At 43.2% G+C, this 19,186-nt stretch overlaps 1 protein-coding gene across 2 annotated transcripts in view; it reads right to left on the bottom strand.

Annotated features, from left to right (window-relative positions):
* Positions 1 to 1,329: 1,329 nt before the first annotated feature.
* Positions 1,330 to 19,186, bottom strand: part of il17rb (interleukin 17 receptor B) — a 32,923-nt gene continuing 15,066 nt past the window's right edge. Inside the window, exons 7-14 of one of the 2 annotated variants that reach the window (XM_033036553.1) lie at positions 18,893 to 19,047; positions 17,451 to 17,639; positions 17,239 to 17,314; positions 14,108 to 14,116; positions 9,410 to 9,433; positions 7,351 to 7,428; positions 4,684 to 4,782; positions 1,330 to 2,890 (exon numbers count right to left, since the gene is read on the bottom strand). In XM_033036553.1, the coding sequence (XP_032892444.1) occupies positions 2,274 to 2,890; positions 4,684 to 4,782; positions 7,351 to 7,428; positions 9,410 to 9,433; positions 14,108 to 14,116; positions 17,239 to 17,314; positions 17,451 to 17,639; positions 18,893 to 19,047 (1,247 nt within the window). In that variant the 3' untranslated portion in view covers positions 1,330 to 2,273. The remainder of the gene's footprint in view (positions 2,891 to 4,683; positions 4,783 to 7,350; positions 7,429 to 9,409; positions 9,434 to 14,107; positions 14,117 to 17,238; positions 17,315 to 17,450; positions 17,640 to 18,892; positions 19,048 to 19,186) is intronic. The other variant, XM_033036552.1, reaches the window with a different exon arrangement.

The raw sequence follows: 19,186 nt of genomic DNA, 5'->3' as shown, positions 1-19,186 counted from the left end.
CTCCTAACCCCATTCTCCTGTCTTCTCCCCATAATCACTGACACCCGTACTAATCAAGAATCTATCTATCTCTGCCTTAAAAATATCCACTGACGTGGCCTCCACAGCCTTCTGAGACAATGAATTCCACAGATTCACCACCCCCTTACTAAAAAAATTCCTCCATCTCCTTCTGAAAAGAACGTCCTTTAATTCTGAGGCTATGGCCTCTGGTCTTAGACTCTCCCACTAGTGGAAACATCCTCTCCACATCCACTCTATCCAGGCCTTTCACTATTCGGTAAAGTTTCAATGAGGTACCTCCTCATCCTTCTAAACTCCAGCGAGTACAGGCCCAGTGCCGACAAACGCTCATCGTATATTAACATCATAATGCCTGAAGCCTTGAATCTTGCAGCTTTTCCTGCCATGTTTGTCCATGGTTCCACAAGTATCAATGTTGTGTGTCACCACTAGTGGGAGCTCACACAGCCTGCTGCACGATTCATCCTAAACCCAGCAGATTTGTGGTCAGATGTAAAAACATTGATTTCTCACAATGCAAGTGTCAGTGCCGCTCTACGTGGAATTGTAACAAAACACCAAATGTAACGATGGTAATTTGATGGGGTGGCACGGTGGCACAGCGGTAGAGCTGCTGCCTTACAGTGCCAGGGATGCAGATTCGATCCTGACTACGGGTGCTGTCTGTATGGGGTTTGTACATTCTCCCTGAGACCTTTATGGGTTTTTTTCCCCACACTCCAAAGACCTATGGAGTTTATATGATCTCCCCGTGACCTGCATAGGGTTTCTCGGAGCTCCGGTTTCCTCCCACACGCAAAAGATGTGGGCAAAACAAAGATTTGTTTGTAGGTTAATTGGCTTGGTATAATTGTAAATTGTCCCTAATGTGTGAAGGATAGCGTTTGTGTGCAGGGTTGGCATGAACTCAGTAGGTCAAAGAACCTGTTTCTGAGCTGCATCTCTAAACAACTCTAAAACTGCTTGGTATATTTTAATTGAAGTCTGCTTTCATTTTGGGTGAATCCAAGTGCAAAATTAACGTAAGAATGGCAAATGAACAGCAGGCCCATTGTTCAGGTGGGTACAACTGCCGTACAAGACCTTTCATTGGGAACGGAAGCCCGAGCTTTGACTAACAAATTTAGTTTTACACGTTTCCAAAAACAGATGCTCCACAATTTACATGAGCGATGTGTTGGCCCTTTGTTCCACAACAGGGAGGGGAAAGTCCAGCTTCTACAGGCAGGCCAATAAACCTCACCTGGGCAAGTTTTCATAAACAGTGTGTTAAGGTTCATTTCTTAAAACAGACAACTCACAATGGGTTAGGTAAACCAATTCAAGCTTTACTGATCATCAGCCAGCGAGTGTCAGGGATACAGAGTCAAGTATGCAACAGACACTTAACTCTCCTGAGCCACCACTCAAATGAACAAAGACATACAGCATATTTTATACTATTTTGGAAACATAGTCACATGTTTATACAAAGTTGCAGCAATGACGTTTAACACAAATAATTTACAGGCTGCACCCATTCAAATTATACTTGTCACAAATACAATATTTGTCCTACTGTGGTTGTATCAATAACAAACTTTAGTTACAAAACCCCTAAACAACAGGAACTTAGTCAAAAGCCCAACATTTGCAATTCGCCTTAAACATCAATATCAGCTATCCACAGAAGATTTCTGTTTACCCAATTTCCAAGTCCCCAGGAAACACATCCTCTCCCACTATTGTTCAGTGTTTTTTCCATGGGCATAATAGGAAGCACTATCAGAAAAGCTTTGCATGCAGGCTTCTTGATTACCACGGCTCCTCTACAGTACAGAATTATAAAACTTCAGTTTATTCAGAACCCAAAAAAGTCAAGCTAATCTTTTACTTAATAAAATATTTTACACTTCAATGATTACATAACCAGGGTATTCTCAAGTGAAGAGGAAGGGCCTGAGGAAAAGTACTGCAGAATGAGGCTGCATTGCGCGTGCAGTGTGGAGGAACAAGGAACCGCAGGTGCTAGTTTACACAAAAGAGCATAGAGTGCTGGAGTAACTCGGCGGGTCAGGCAGCATCTCTGGAGAACATGGATAGGTGACGTTTCACGTTGGGACACGTCTGTCTTCTGCTTACTGGACAGATCTGCTTACTGGAGAACATCAGGTTTGAAGTAGGGTCCCGATCCAAAACGTCACCTATCCATGTTCTCCAGAGATGCTGCCTGACCCGCTTAGTTACTCCAGCACTCTGTGAAACGTCACCTATCCATGAATATTGGAAGCTGGCTGGGCATTCTGCATGTCTTTAATTTTCAGGATCACATTTTCCATCTTGTGATTGTATGAGACCCTGTGTGTGTAAGCTGGCCATTGAGTGGGACGTTTACTGTGTGTTCCACGTGAAGGGCCGTGTAGATGTCTGAGAAGCTTATTTATGTCTTTCTCAAGGCAGAACTTCAGACAAGGACAATAAATGCTGGGTATATCTTTGGCTGAACTTATAGCATCAAAATAGACAATGCAATACTTGTGCAGATGAGAGTATTTTTGCAAATCACTACAAAATATATTTAAGGCCATGGAATACATGTCCCCTGAGTAACTCGATCTCTCTCTGGCACTGCTGGAGATGATGATAATGATCTTGTCAGCTTTGTCTCTCTGGACGGTGAGCCACTGAGCAGGGCCCATTTCTGCGACGCTTCTGCTTTGCCAGATGTCCACAACTACCTGGATTCCATTCACACTGTGCAGGAAGTCAGCAAAAGCCCCCACCACAGTTTGGAAGAGTTCATTGTCTGCAGAGTAAATGATGAGGACTGTAATGGGTTGCAACGGCTCAGCAACAGCGATGGATGCCTTCTTCTCATCCGCTTGGCCTAGAAATTATTATTTGGTTACTTTAAATTTAAACTGCAGATTCAAATCACAAATAAAATTGAACCACGTTAGCGAATTAATTTCAAGAGACACAAAGTACTGAAGTACTGATGTGTCAGGCAGCATCTGTGGAGAACGTGGATAGGCGAAGTTTCGGGCCGGGACCCTTCAGACTGATTGTAGAGCGTGGTGGGGGGGAGGGGGAGAGAGGTGGGGCTGAAGAAGGCCAGGCAAGTGATAGGTGGAGACAGATACAACATTCTGGCGTGACTCAGTGGGACAGGCAGCATCTCTGGCGAGAGACGTTTCCGGTTGAGACCCTTCTTCAGAGTGGTCTTGACCCAAAACATCACCCATTACTTCGCTCCAGAGATGCTGCCTGTCCCGCTGAGTTACTCCAGCATTTTGTATCTATCTTTGGTTTAAACCAGCATCTGCAGTTCCTTTACTACGCAAGTGATTAGTGGATATAGGTGAGGGGGGAGGGGGTTTGATTGGCAGATGGTTGGACAAAAGCCAGAGATGTAAAGTGTAAGATAGGAAGAAGTGTGAAACCAGAGGAAATATACAGTAAGTAATCGATGAGGGGAAAGGGTGAAATGTGGTGGCATCCTGTTGGTGCACTGGAGAGAGGCGGGGGGTTATTAGTAGGCTAGTTATCTAAAATTGGAGAATTCAATATTCATACCAATGTGAAGAAGGACTCCAAATTGAAACGTCACCTATCCATGTTCTCCACAGATGCTGCCTGACCCGCTGAGTTACTCCAGCACTCTGTGAAACATCACTTATCCATGTTCTCCACAGATGCTGCCTGACCTGCTGAGTTACTCCAGCACTCTGTCTTTTTTGGAAACCAGCATCTGCAGTTCCTGATTTCTGTTCGTACCATTAGGTTGCAAGTTACCCAATATGAGATGCTGTTCCTCTAGTTTGCGTGTGGCTTAATTCTGGCAATGGAGGAGGCCCAGGACACAGAGGTCAGTGTGGGAATGGGAAGGGGAGTTAAAATGGTTAGCGACAGGGAGATCCAGCAGGCGTTGGCAGGCCAAGCGCAAGTGTTCAGCGAGACGGTCGCAGAGTCTACGCTTGGTGTCGCTGATGTAGATGAGGCCATATTGGGAACATTGTATGCAGTAGATAAGGTTAAAGGAGGTGCATGTCAATCTCTGTCTCACCTGGAAGAACTAGTTGACAAATACTCTTCAACATTTACGGGTGTACAGTAGAGAGTGTATGGACTGATGCTCACAGGCAGGTTTGAAGGAGATCACAAAAAGAGAGGGACTATCAGTCTGACTATCAGTCTGAAGAAGGGTTTCGGCCCGAAACGTCGCCTATTTCCTTCGCTCCATAGATGCTGCTGCACCCGCTGAGTTTCCCCAGCAATTTTGTGTACCTGGGACTATCATAGATACTGACCACCCCACCATCAAAGGAATCTACAGGAGGCGCTGCCTCAAAATGGCAGCCGTCATCATCAGAGACCCTCACCACGCTGGCCACGCTCTCATCTCACTGCTACCATCGGGAAGAAGGTACAGGAGGATAAAAACCTTGAGCTCCAGGTTCAGGAGCAGCTTCTTCCCAACAACCACCAGGCTCTTGAACACACACCAACTAAACTACCAATTGTGTTACATAGAAACATAGACAATAGGTGCAGGAGTAGGCCATTCGGCCCCTTGAGCCAGAACTGTTCCTGCTTTCTCCCCATATCCCTTGTTTTTTCAATAACTTATTCAACTTTGTTTAGTTTACTGTGTTGTCTGTGAGGACTGTGTTTACAAACCTGTCACACTGCTGCAAGTGAGAACTTCGCTGTTCGGTTTTCGGAACATATGACAGTTAAAATCTCTCGCCCTTTGACTCTTGGCTCTCGACTTCATTACTGGGGTGAATGTGAGGGAGGAGGTAGAGATTAATGTCAACATTTATTTATGCGTTTAGACAATTTTAATCAAAGATATTACTCTAGATTTTCAAATGAGAAATTGACCTTTAAATCATGTTGTGGGGCTGCTGGTCGCAGCTTGTGAAATGTGGGCGTGTGAAGTGCAGCTTGTGAAACATTTTAATCTGCTGCAGTTTCTTTCTTCTCTGCACTCTTTTGTGGTTTGATGTTAATCTTGGAAAAGAGCTGTTGTCTGATATGCATCGAGCAGCCAGGAAGCACACACGTTTAGTTTAGAGATACAGCGCAGAAACAGGCCCTTCGGCTCACTGAGCCCACGCCGCCCTGCAATCCCCGCACAGTAGTACTATCGTACACCAGGGACAATGTTTACAATTATGCCAAGCCAATTAACCTACAAACTAGATACGTCTTTGAGATGTATGCGGGAAAACCCACGTGGTCATGGGGAGAACGTACAAACTCTGTACAGACAGCACCCGTAGTCAGGATCAAACCCGGGTTGCTCGTGCTGTGAGGCAGCAACTCTACTGTTGCACCATCGTGCCACCCCTTGCAAATTCACCAGTCTTGCAAGATGGGTCCCGACCCGAAACGTCACCTATCCATGTTCTCCAGAGATGCTAGGTTGAAAGGAAATAGTAATAATTGGAAAGAGCCATGGTTTTCAAGGGAAATTGGACACTTGGTTCGGAAAAAGAGAGAGATCTACAATCATTATAGGCAGCATGGAGTAAATGAAGTGCTTGAGGAGTATAAAGAATGTAAAAAGAATCTTCAGAAATAAATTAGAAAAGCTAAAAGAAGATATGAGGTTACTTTGGTAAGGTGAAAGTAAATCCAAAGTGTTTCTACAGCTATATTAATAGCAAAAGGATAACAAGAGATAAAATTGGTCCATTAGAGAGTCAGAGTGGACAGCTATCTGCAGAGCCAAAAGAGATGGGGGAGATATTGAACAATTTCTTTTCTTCGGTAATCACCAAGGAGAAGGATATTGAATTATGTGAGGTAAGGGAAACAAGTAGAGTAGCTATGGAAACTATGAGATTCAAAGAAGAGGAAGTACTGACACTTTTGAAAAATATAAAAGTGGATAAGTCTCCAGGTCCTGACAGGATATTCCCTAGGACATTGAGGGAAGTTAGTGTAGAAATAGCAGGGGCTATGACAGAAATATTTCAAATGTCATTAGAAACGGGAATGGTGCGTTCATCAGGTTCAGGTTCATGGCTTTACAATTGGAAGTGAAACAGAAATTACGAAAGGAGAATGCAGCAGAGGCTAAGTGTGAACCATAACCAAGATGAACCACTGAACCTAGCAGTGTGCTGGAGAGAAAGCTATGTAATACGGTACCTCATGGGCGGTAATGCTTTGTGAATGGCTCGATTGTAATCATGTCTTGATTAGATCGGGTGTCAAGGGTTATGGGGAGAAGGCAGGAAAATGGGATTAGGAGGCAGAGATCAACCGCGATTGAATGGCAGAGTAGACTTGATGGGCCGAATGGCCTTATTCTACTCCTATAACTTATGAACGTCTTTCCGCTGACTGATTAGCAAACAACAGAAGCTTTTCACTGTACCTCGGTACACGTGACAAACTAAACTCAACTTAACAGCATCAATCCATCTTCCACTAGGTATTTGCAAATCAGATTTAAATCTGAATAACAACACAAAGTGCTGGAAAGGCGGCATTTTGGGTCGGGACCTCGCTTCAGACTCGTACTACATTTGAATTTGCAGCATCTCATGTTATTTTGTTTCTAACCACACAACTATTTACAAAAACTAGATCTACAGTGCCCTCCATAATGTTTGGGACAAAGACCCATAATTTATTTATTTGTCTCTACTCCACAATTTGAGATTTGTAATAGAAAAAATCACATGTGGATGAAGTGCACATTGTCATATTTTATTAAAGGGTATTTTTTAACATTTTGGTTTCACCATGTAGAAATTACAGCTGTGTTTATACATAGTTCCCCCATTTCAGGGCACCATAATGTGTGGGACACATGGCCTCACAGGTGTTTGTAATTGCTCAGGTGTGTTTAATTGCCTCCTTAATGCAGGTATATGAGAGCTCTCAGTACCTAGTCTTTCCTCCAGTCTTTCCATCACCTTTGGAAACTTTTATTGCTGTTTATCAACATAAGGACCAAAGTTGTGTCAATGAAAGTCAAGGAAGCCATTATGAGACTGAGAAACAAGAATAAGACTGTTAGAGACATCAGCCAAACCTTAGGCTTATCAATATCAACTGTTTGGAACATCATTAGGAAGAAAGAGAGCACTGGTGAGTTTACTAATCGCAAAGGGACTGGCAGGCCAAGGAAGACCTCCACAGCTGATGACATAAGAATTCTCCCTATAATAAAGAAAAATCCCCAAACACCTGTCCGACAGATCAGAAACACTTTTTTTTCTATTACAAATCTCAAATTGTGGAGTAGAGGCAAATAAATAAATGATGGGTCTTTGTCCCAAACATTATGGAGGATACTGTATGTAAAAAAAAATCCAAATGACTTACCTCGTTTACAAATTAAAAACAGCCCACATGCCAAAACAAAAAGGACTGCACACAGTCCAATTAAGATAAGGAAATATCCTATTTAAAAAAAACAATGTGTTAAATTGTAGAAAATAGCTGCACTTTGACAAACAAATATCAAACACAGCTTTAAGGTGAGAGGGGCAAAGTTTAAAGGAGATGTGCGGGCAAGGTTTGTTTTTTTTACACAGAGCGTGGTGGGTGCCTGCAACCTGCTGCCTGGGGTGGTGGTGGAGGAAGATATGATAGTGGAATTGAAGAGATTTTTGGATGGGCATATGGACGTGCAAGGAATGGAGGGATATGGACCACGTGCAAGTAGATAACAGTTGAAGTGCTCCATATTCAGCACAGATGCTGGGCTAAAGGCCTGTTTCTGTGCTGTACTGTTGTGTCATTTCTATAGGTAGCATGTCTCTGGTGATTTTGCTAGACTCCTGGAACAGAAACCGAGCTACAGGACAGTCACAGCCATAACCTGACCAATTCTCCAATACAGGCAATGTCAGCATATTCCAGAATGACCTGTCGGTGTAAGCCAGGAGACAACAAAAATGATACCTAGCAGGACTTACAGAATAAATTAATAGCTGTTCAAAGTGACAAATTACCATGTTGATAGTGTATTTCAGGCACACTACAACATTACTATTGGTTTAAATTTCTTTACATAGTTACTTTACATCAACTATCTCTGGAGTAGGAATTTACAGACATACGATCATGTCTGATCATGTATGTTCATGTGGTCATACACCTGTCTCACAGGGCAATGTCACTCAAAAGCAAAAATAATATGTTGATTCTTTGGTTAAATGTTCATACTTTGGTTCCTGAGACAGTGCTTCAACTTTGAAGAATCATGTCAGCTCTGAGCAACTTGTCTACTTGCCGTGTCAGAAGTGGAATGATCAAGGATCACAGATTGCAATTCTGAGAGTTTGCTGATAATCAGCTTCAGTGACACTGTAGGTGGGAGATCGTCAGATATTGTTCTGATGAGGTGATAAATGGGTGAATATTTGACCTACTTAATATCTAACCATAAATTGTTAACATTTTCCATTCTGTGTCTTGGCTGTGGTATTTACTGAGCACTGTTTCCATCTCTAATTACACAAAGGTTATCTTGTAGGCATCAGCCAGGTGTCCATACTGTTACAAATCCAAGAGGCATTATTGATGGTGAGCATCCATCACCAGTTCACATGGGTTCCATGTTATTCCACCTTCTCATCCACTCCCTACACACTAGGGGCAATATACACAGGCCAATTAACCTACAAACCTGCACGTCTCTGGGATGTGGGGGTAAACCCACGTGGTCACAGGGAGAACGTGCAAACTCCGCACAGACAGCACCCATGGTCAGGGTCGAACCTGGGTCTCTGGTGCTGAGAGGCAGCAGCCAATGTCACATGAAGAGGTTAAACATCTGGTTCCTGATGTCCATTATCTGTGAATTCCCCCTGTTGAGAGACGGCTAGATGTGAGAGGTGACTGGGAAACCTGTACTTGTGCAGGCAGGATGATGGGTTGTGATTGAGCTGGGTGATTACTGCCACATGAGTGTGGGCTGCAGCACAAGGCTCCAGCCTGATGTGTAAAATTGATTTGTATGTCATTAGTATCCAAGAAATGTGCACCCATTGATCCTGATCCCAGGCATATATCAACCTTGGAGAGCCAGCACAAGTGGCAGCATCTGTTCATGAATAAAGTTCTACCCTTTATTCCTGACCCTTACAGATCATCGATATTTGTGAATGGGGGGGTGGAATCGTGAGGAAAAAAAACTAAACTGCTGGATGAACTCAGCAGGCCAGGCAGCAACTGTGGACGTAATGGACAGTTGACATTTTGGATCAGGACCCTTCTTCAAACTGGTGGAGTTAGTCCCTACCCTAACCTTAAAGAGAAACGTTGTCTGTCCAACCCCAGATCCTGCCTGGCTCATTGAGTTCCTCCAGTATTTTGTTTTATTTTCTCTCATAGTGTTCTTCAATAAAGTTCAGATAATTAATTGTGTTGCGCTTACCATTGCCTTCGTTGTCTGTTCTTTCTGGAAATAAAACCATTAAACATTATTATTTTGTTCTACAAATTGGTGATATTTAGCAAAGATGGAATCACTTGAAATGAGATTTGATAATTGTTGATTGACACAAACACTGGGAATTTCCTCACAGCTGCTCCAATGTAACCACACAAAGCTGCAAAGATGCAGAGAAGATGTATGAGGATGTTGCCAGGACTCGAGGGTTTGATCTATAGGGAGAGGTTGAGCAGGCTAGGACTTCATTCCTTGGAGTGTGGGAGGATGAGGTGTACAAGATCATGAGAGGAATAGATCTTGTGAATGCAGAGTCTCGCTCAGAGTAGGGGAATTGAGAACCAGCGGTCATATGTTGAAGGGGAGGGGGAAACGATGTAATAGGAACCTGAGGGGCAATGTTTTCACCCAAAGGGTGGTGGATGTATAGATCGAGCTGCCGGTGGAGGTAGTTGAGGCAGGTACTAATGCAACATTTAAGGTACATTTAGACAGACACATGGATAGGACAGGTTTAGAGAGATATGGAGCAAATGCAGGCTGGTGGGACTAGTGTAGATGGGACATGTTGGACAGTGTGGGCAAGTTGGGGTGGTTTCCATGCTGTATCACTCTATATCTAATGTCATCAGAAGCGCAGCGGGTTCCCACTATGGGTTTCACCCTAACCGTAACACTGAACCAAAATAGATGGAACGGGCACCACTCATAACAACCAGAGCGCGGACTGGACTTTCACAATGGCGTCAAAACAGGGCGCCTCCTTCTAGCGAGATCAGTGCACTATTTGTGTACAATTTGCTAATCGGGGATGTGCTTAGGTATGACAATGCTTTACTAGACTGGTTGTAAGAAAATGCTGGAGTAACTCAGCGGGACAGGCAGCATCTCTGGAGAGAACGAATGGGTGATGTTATGGGTCGAGATCCTTCTTCAGTCTGAAGAAACTGTCACCATTCCTTCTCTCCAGAGATGCTGCCTGTCCCGCTGAGTTACTCCAGCATTTTGTGTCTATCTTCGGTTTAAACCAGCATCTTTCCTACACACATTGATGAGTATTGATGGGTATGCTGGACATCAGCGATGGGCAGCGTAGATATGCTGAGCTGAAGGACTTTGATCAAATATTGCTGCCAGTCCCGCTGAGCTACTCCGGCAATTTGTGTCTACCGTCAAATGATTAGAGCTGCTTATTGCAGCACAAGATGTCAGCCCAGATAATGGAAGCATAGAACATGCATGGCCAAAGGTGCAGATGAAATGTGTAGGAACTGCAGATGCTGCAAATTTTAGGTCAGCTAAATGGCGCGGCAGTAGAGTTGCTGCCTTACAGCGCCGGAGACCCAGGTTCGATCCTGACTATGGGTGCTGTCTGTACGGAGTTTGTACGTTCTCCCTGTGATCTGCGTGGGTTTTCTCTGAGATCTTCGGTTTCCTCCCACACTCCAAAGATGTACAGGTTTGTAGGTTAATTGGCTTGGTATAAATGTAAATTGTCCCTAGTGTGTGTAGGATAGTGTTAATGTGCAGGGATTGCTGGTCGGTGCTGACTCGGTGGGCCGAAGGGCCTGTTTCCGCGCTGTATCTCTAAACTAAACTAAAATATGGGAATGGGATTAGGAGGGAGAGGTAAATCAGTCATGATTGAATGGTGGAGTAGACTTGATGGGCCGAATGGCTTAATTCTACTCCTATCACATGACCTTATGATGCTCTCGCCCAGCTCAAAATTACCTCCCTGCTTTTGGTGACTTCATCAAAACAAGCCAGGTGCAGACTTGGCCGTGAAAATTATGGCAATTGTGAACAGGATTTATAAGATAAAATGAGAACTTACCAGTTTGATGTTTGATCTTTATTTTATGAGGAGTTACGATGAGGGACTACGCAAAGAGTAGGAGTAAACGGGTCCTTTTCACAATGGCAGGCAGTGACTAGTGGGACCCCAGCTATTTACAATTTATATTAATGATCTGGATGAGGGAATTGAAGGCAACATCTCCAACTTTGCGGATGACACTAAGCTGGGCGGCAGTGTTAGCTGTGAGGAGGATGCTAGGAGACTGCAAGGTGACTTGGATAGGCTGGGTGAGTGGGCAAATGTTTGGCAGATGCAGTATAATGTGGATAAATGTGAGGTTATCCTCTTTGGTGGTAAAAACAGGAAAGCAGACTATTATCTAAATGGTGGCCGATTAGGAAAAGGGGAGATGCAGCGAGACCTGGGTGTCATGGTACACCAGTCATTGAAAGTAGGCATGCAGGTGCAGCAGGCAGTGAAGAAAGCGAATGGTATGTTAGCTTTCATAGCAAAAGGATTTGAGTATAGGAGCAGGGAGGTTCTACTGCAGTTGTACAGGGTCTTGGTGAGACCACACCTGGAGTATTGCGTACAGTTTTGGTCTCCAAATCTGAGGAAGGACATTATTGCCATAGAGGGAGTGCAGAGAAGGTTCACCAGACTGATTCCTGGGATGTCAGGACTGTCTTATGAAGAAAGACTGGATAGACTTGGTTTATACTCTCTAGAATTTAGGAGATTGAGAGGGAATCTTATAGAAACTTATAAAATTCTTAAGGGGTTGGACAGGCTAGATGCAGGAAGATTGCTCCCGATGTTGGGGAAGTCCAGGACAAGGGGTCACAACTTAAGGATAAGGGGGAAATCCTTTAAAACAGAGATGAGAAGAACTTTTTTCACACAGAGAGTGGTGAATCTCTGGAACTCTCTGCCACAGAGGGTAGTTGAGGCCAGTTCATTGGCTATATTTAAGAGGGAGTTAGATGTGGCCCTTGTGGCTAAGGGGATCAGAGGGTATGGAGAGAAGGCAGGTACGGGATACTGAGTTGGATGATCAGCCATGATCATATTGAATGGCGGTGCAAGCTCGAAGGGCCGAATGGCCTACTCCTGCACCTATTTTCTATGTATCTATGCATCTATGTAAGAAGACCCCATCCAGGCGCACACGCGTCAAACTTCAAAGCAGCGATGTGAAATCACAGATGATAATTACCGAAGCATAATAGTAAGATACGTGAGACAAACATAACTTCCAGTTGATCTTTATGAGGGTGGGAGAGGAGGGCACATAGTCCCTCATCGTAACTCCTCATAAAATAAAGATCAAACTTCAAACTGGTAATTTCTCATTTAATCTTATTATTTTACTTCGGAGTCACGTGAGTGACTACGTGAAGATTTCAAAGCTCTGTGATTTCATGCCGTAGATTCAAATCCAGGCGTCTCACTGCATTGATTGACTCTAAATGAGTGAAAACAATCAATAATATACAACCATAACATTAATGTAATCAGTTAATCGGTTTCGGAAAATTCCCTCTTCATTGCAGAGGAACGTTTAATACTGAATCCAAAACAGCACCACCAAATGCCCCAGGGTCTGCTATTTCTTTATGGTAACACTTGTGAAACATCCGTTCACTTGCCCATCCTGCGGCCGCAAGGATATGGTCTATTGGAACGTCCAAATCCTTGGCTGCTGACTTTGCTGCCGCCCTGGTGGAATGAGATTTAAATTTGTCAGTATCAATCCCTGCATCAACCAGTACCTGCTTCAGCCACCTCGAGATAGTCTGTACTGACACTTTCTTATGTGAATTTTTATGGCTGATAAATAATGCTGATTCTGCACCTCTTCAGTCCTTGGTGGCCTCAATGTAACATCTTAAATGTGACACTACACATAGTCTTGGATCCGTAGGATATGCTGCAAAGACCAGCTTACACCCCGTGACTCCAGGTCTGCTCTGTTTGAGTAAATCATAGACATAGAATGTAATTGCATCTGCTGTTATTACCATATGCGCAATTTCTGTAATGTCTGTACTCTTCGTGCTGAAACTAATGCCATTAGCATGACTACCTTCATAGTAATTTTGGCTAAAAATAAAGCTGAAATGGGACTCCATTCCCGAAGTAACATCAGCACATCCCTCACATTCCAGATTTCTGTATATCTGGGTCTAGGAGGCTTGGAATTGAAAATTCCCTTCATGTACCTACAGACCAAAGTGTGTGATCCTACAAGATGTTGTTCTGACTCTCTCGATAAATATGCAGAGAGGGCACTTCTTGCAGTATTGATCACACTGTAACTTAAATTTAAATCACAATAGAGTGTTGACAGAAACTCTTAGGACATCTGGGATGTCTGCAATGTGGTATGAAATATTCTGCCTTGAGCAAAACACCTCCCATTTCCTTATATAAGAAATGTACTGCTTCTGGGTACTATCCCTCCAGGCTGCTGCAATTACATCCATAGTGCAATCTGATAGTCCTCTTCTGAGATATGGCCTTTTTAGAATCTGCAAATCAACAAATCAATACGATCATGTAAAGGATGCAAATCACCAGATACAGGGTGCACAAGTAGGTTTTCTTCTTGGAATACCCATAAGAGGTTTTGTGACCATTTTTAGCACTAGTGGGTACCATGGTTGTGTAGGCCAATCTGGGACCACCAACACTCCTGAAGCAGTCCTGCTTAATCTTTTGTAGACACCTACTAATGAGACAAAAGGGAGGAAATGCATATAAAAACATTCCACCCCAATTTAGCGAGAATGCATCCACCGCTGTTGCACCTGGATCTGGTTCCCATGAAACATATTTAGGCAATTGGTGGTTCAGTCTAGATGCAAACAAGTCACTTTCTGGCATTCCAAATTGTGCAACAATTTTATTAAAGATGTCACGATTTAACATCCATTCCGTATTGTCATTGAATTTACGTGACCTGGTGTCTGCAATTATGTTGAATCTACCTGGTAGGTAGATTGCCGAAAGCCAAATGTTTCGAATAATACACCAGTGCCAGATAACATTTGCCAATCTGTCACAAGATTCTGACTTGATTCCACCCATGTGATTGACATATGCTACAGCCGTAGTGTTGTCAATCTGAACCTGCACATGCAGATTTTGCACATTAGAGCAATAAGCTTTAAGCCTATAAAATGTACCTAACAATTCTAGGTAATTGATTCCATGTGCTTCGAGCAAAGGTACCTCTTCCACATTCCATTTACCTCCACGGCTGGTAATGGTATCAGTAGCGCCCCAACCTAGCGCACTTGCATCAGTCTGTAGAATGATAGCAGGTGTTTCAACCAGAATTTCCCTGGAGGCATATGAGACACTCTTAATCCACCATTGTATATCAGCAATTGCTGTTACTGGTAATTGCATGGGCCTATCAAAATGCTCCAAATGTCTCCTCAATGCCTGTACCTTTGCTCGCTGCAGTTGCTGATAATGCAGTGGACCAAACTGCACAGCTGGAAATGAAGCGATTAGTTTGCCAATAAAGCTCGCCACTTGCCTAATTGACGGTTGATGCTCTGTAATGAGATTGCTACAACCCTCAATTAACTGCAGCCTTTTATCCTTGGGTAAAGTCACTATCATGTGTTCTGAATTAATAGTGAACCCCAAGTAATCAATTGTTTTGCTTGGAGACAACATTGATTTATCTGGATGTATAACAAAATCCAGCCTCTCAAATGTGAGCTTAACTTTTGACACTGATGCTTCTGTTGTAGCTCGAGTGTCACCCACAATTAAAATATCATCCAAATAAGCCATTACCAAATGGCCCTGGGCCCTTAGCAATGCTAGGACTGGTTTTAACAATTTTGTAAATAGTCTAGGGGCCGAGGTTAAGCCATTAGGCAATGCTTTGAACTGTCATAATGGATTCATCCAGTTAAATTTTAAATATCTTCGATCATTACCATGCACAGCCACAGAGTAATATGCATCTTGCAGATCTATGCTGGCCATATAGCATTCTCTTGAAATTAGCTGTATAGCATTGGCAAATGTCTCCATTTTGAAATGTTTATTCTGTACAAAAGGGTTAAGACTTGTTAAATCAAGAATGATTCTACAACCACCATCCTATTTTGCTCTAGGAAAAATACTAGATACAAATTGGTGGTTTTGGTGAACTGTCGTTTCAATAACCCCTTTCCTACTTAATATTTCTAGTACCGCTTGAATGTTCATATTCTCTTCTTTTGAGAAAATACGCATTCGCCTTGGAACATGTTGAGTAGCAGGATCCAAATGTGTGTAGAATTCAATTCTGAACCCCATAATACTGCACAGTATAAATGCATCAGATGTTATTTTTCGCCATTCTTTTAGGAAGAATTGTAACCTTCCCCCAAATTGCGAATGTGAAACACTTAATATGTTTCTTCCAGGACCAGACCCACCTACCTCAGGGTTTGCTGGTGTCAAATGTTGTACCTTGCCCCTCGTGGGAATATTATAACCACCACGCCCCGGAGCAGTGCGCCAATAACGCGTATACGGGTACGAACGACTTGTTCCTTCACCAGCCCCAGCCACCCTTCGATAGGGACATTGCCTTCGAATCGATCTGCCAAGCACCGGTGGTTTAATCATTCCCACGGTTTTCGCTTCTTCATTCAGGTCTTTCACCGTTTTGGCTAGTTTTTCTCCAAAGAGTAAGTTCGGCAATTGTATATTAGATGGTTTACAGAGCCCTGCAAACTTAGGATGTATGTTAGGTCTTATAGCACTTTTACGAATACAGTTTATTTCAAAGTGTGCATTACACATTAGTGCCAAAACATCCTGTTGTGACGTTGTCACATGTTCTTCCTCCAGGTCTCTGACAAAAGCCGTAATACTTGACCCCAGTAATCTCAATACCCGCTGTAACTTCATTTCTTGAGCGCGTACTGCGGTGCCCAAATAGCCCCATATTACATTATTTACTGCTGGGACTGCTAGCAGTGCACAATTCTGCGGGGTTTCATATTTTTTGACAGTCTCATCCATAGTTAGTTCTTCCACCTGATGGAAAAGCAAGTCATTTATTGTCAATGCTATTTCTTCTGCCAATGGTTGCCCTTTCAGTCTGGGACCTGAGAATTTTTGGGTCAGACCTGGTACTCTGGGCTCTGTTATTGGTCCTCATATGTTTCGTTATCAGAATCTTGCTGTCCTGGTAATTCCTCCTCATAGTGGGGTTGATCTGGTATTTCCACTTCAGGTGTTTCCAGCGCTGGCTCTCCCATAGGCCTACGCATGGTAAACCCTTTTTCAGGCATTCCCCTCGCAGGCTCTTCCATAGACCCACATACTGGCAGCCCTTTTTTGGATGCTGCTAGCGCGGGCTCTCCTGTAGACCAACGCCTATATTCTCTTTCTTCAGACATTCCTGGCGCCGGCTCTCCTGTAGGCCAACGCTGACTGTACTCCTCCTGGAGTGTGCCTTTATAAATCATCTTCCCCATGAGGAATTCCAGGTTCGCAACCCGATCAGACATAACCTCTTCCTGAGGTGGGGTAATCTATGGGTCTGACTCATCCGAGTCTACTGGCCGATTAGTTTTCTTTTTGGCCTTGCACCCTAAAGGTGCTGTAATGGTACTTTTTGTAACCGTTTCTGTAGTCGCTGGCTTTTCTGCCGCTAAATTTTTAATCGGGCGCCCGCTACTCTCAGACCCACTGTCCTCTTGAGTTTTAGCTGCGGTACGCTTCCCTTTACTTTTTCCCCACACTTTTTAGACTTGCCTGAACTCAGCACAAAGTCTCCACGGAAGAAAGTGGCCTGAAAGTGAAAGTGAACGAAAGTGAACCTTCAGGTTTTTTCACTCACCGCTTGGAGGGCTCTGCTCCTCCCAACACGGTTGCAGCCGCTATGCATCTGACGATATGACGCGTGTGCGCCAGGATGGGGTCTTCTTCACGTAGTCACTCACGTGACTCCGAAGTAAAATGTTAATTACCAAATAAAACAGTGAGCACTTACCAACGGTTGTACAAGGTTGAAGCAGCTTTTCATGTACAGTACACAAATTACTACAATGATGGTAGTATGGTTTTATCTAAAAATGAAAGTAATAACAGTCTTATTTCATTACACATTTAATATGACAGAAATATATGTTAAAATCCCAATACATGGGACGTTCAAAACTGAGGTGTTCAGAATAAAATTTCACCTTGGTGAATTTTACTTACACCAACACAAAACTTCTCAGACAGATTGAGTCCGGTGTTCCTCATAAATGTAATTGAGATTCTGGATTCATTTGATTGGATGGAAGAAATGATTTTGAAGTCTGAAGAAGGGTTTTGGTCCAAAACGTTGCCCATTTCCTTCGCTCCATAGATGCTGCTGCACCAGCTGAGTTTCTCCAGCACTTTTGCCTACCAAATGATTTTAAATGTTAGTTTGTGTAATTATCGTCACAATGTGGTACAGTTCTGATTTAAGACTCATTTTTGTCCATTATGTCCAATGAGGAAAGGAATTGCGTAGGAAGGAACTGCAGATGCTGGTTTAAACTGAAGATAGACACAAAATGCTGGAGTAACTCAGCGGGACAGGCAGTATCTCTGGAGAGAAGGAGTGGGTGACGTTTCGGGTTGAGACCCTTCATCAGACTGAAAGTCACGGGAAAGGGAAACGAGAGATATAGTCAATGATGTAGCGAGATATAGAACAATGAATGAAAGATATGCAAAGAAAGGAGTTGCATTCTTTGCACTTCCCGGTCACCCAGTTTATGACTTTCATCCTTTGTAAAGGACCATGTCTGAACATTGTCACCAGAAAGGCAGCGAAAGCTTCGTGATTCATGAGGAAACATGACAACTAAATCTGCACTTTCACAAATCCTGCCGGCTGAATCAATGTCTCTGACAAAAATGTGTTTCTTGAGAAAAAATAATTGCTTCAACATGTGTTCAAAGAGAAAGATAGACCTGAATTTGAAAAACAAAACAGATCAGGTTTCACTGGAGAACATGGATAGGCAATGTTTCAGGTTTGAAGATGGATTACAAAGAAACATCATCTATCCATGTTCTCCACAGATGCTGCCTGACCCGCTGAGTTACTCCAGCACTCTGTGTCTATAAGTTGTCTGCTCTTGGATTAGAGGGCAGGATGCCATGGAACTTCACTCAGTTAATTACAGTCATTGATCATCAATCAAGTGTGACAGTCACCTCAGCAGAGGCTGAGACACAGCCCTTCTCAGAAATGGGAGATAAATATCACTTTTTATTGCCTTTGGAAACAGTCCAAAATAATGAAATGTGAGGTGTTAGACAATAGACAGGAGTAGGCCATTCAGCCCTTCGAGCCAGCACCGCCATTCACTGTGATCATGGCTAATCATCCACAATAGTACCCGTTCCTGCCTTCTCCCCATATCCCCTGACTATCTTTAAGAGCTCTATCTAACTTCTCACCACTTGTTAAGACAGAATATGTCATTTCAAATTAAAGGCACAAATGTCTGAAACTAAGTAAAAGCCAAGGGTTTGGGAAAGAAAGATAAATGCTGACAGTGGGGAATTGGCACAGATGTGAACGTTCAAACCACCTTTGATTTTACAGAATTACAAAACCTGGTGGATTCCTCCTATCCATACACAGAGTAAGGTTCTCTTACCTGAAAAACTTTGGTGTGATTAAGCATTGCTGATAAGTAGTCATCGCACTTGGTCAGTCTCACATCATATCTTAAAGAGTTTGCATTTGTGGTAAAATTGATCACCACGTCGGTATTGGCCAAACACGCAGATACATTTGACTGCCAGAGGTAATCTATAAAAATATAATGATAAATAGATGAATGACATGGCTCCAGGGTGACCAAGGCTGGGAGCTAAACATCCAGGGGTATTCGATATTCAGGAAGGATGGACAGAAAGGAAGAGGAGGTGGGGTGGCATTGCTGGTTAAA

Source organism: Amblyraja radiata, chromosome 18 (genome assembly GCF_010909765.2).
Source record: "Amblyraja radiata isolate CabotCenter1 chromosome 18, sAmbRad1.1.pri, whole genome shotgun sequence".
Lineage (NCBI taxonomy): Eukaryota > Metazoa > Chordata > Chondrichthyes > Rajiformes > Rajidae > Amblyraja > Amblyraja radiata.
Note: the sequence above shows the minus strand (reverse complement) of the source record. Positions and strands in the feature narration are given on the sequence as shown.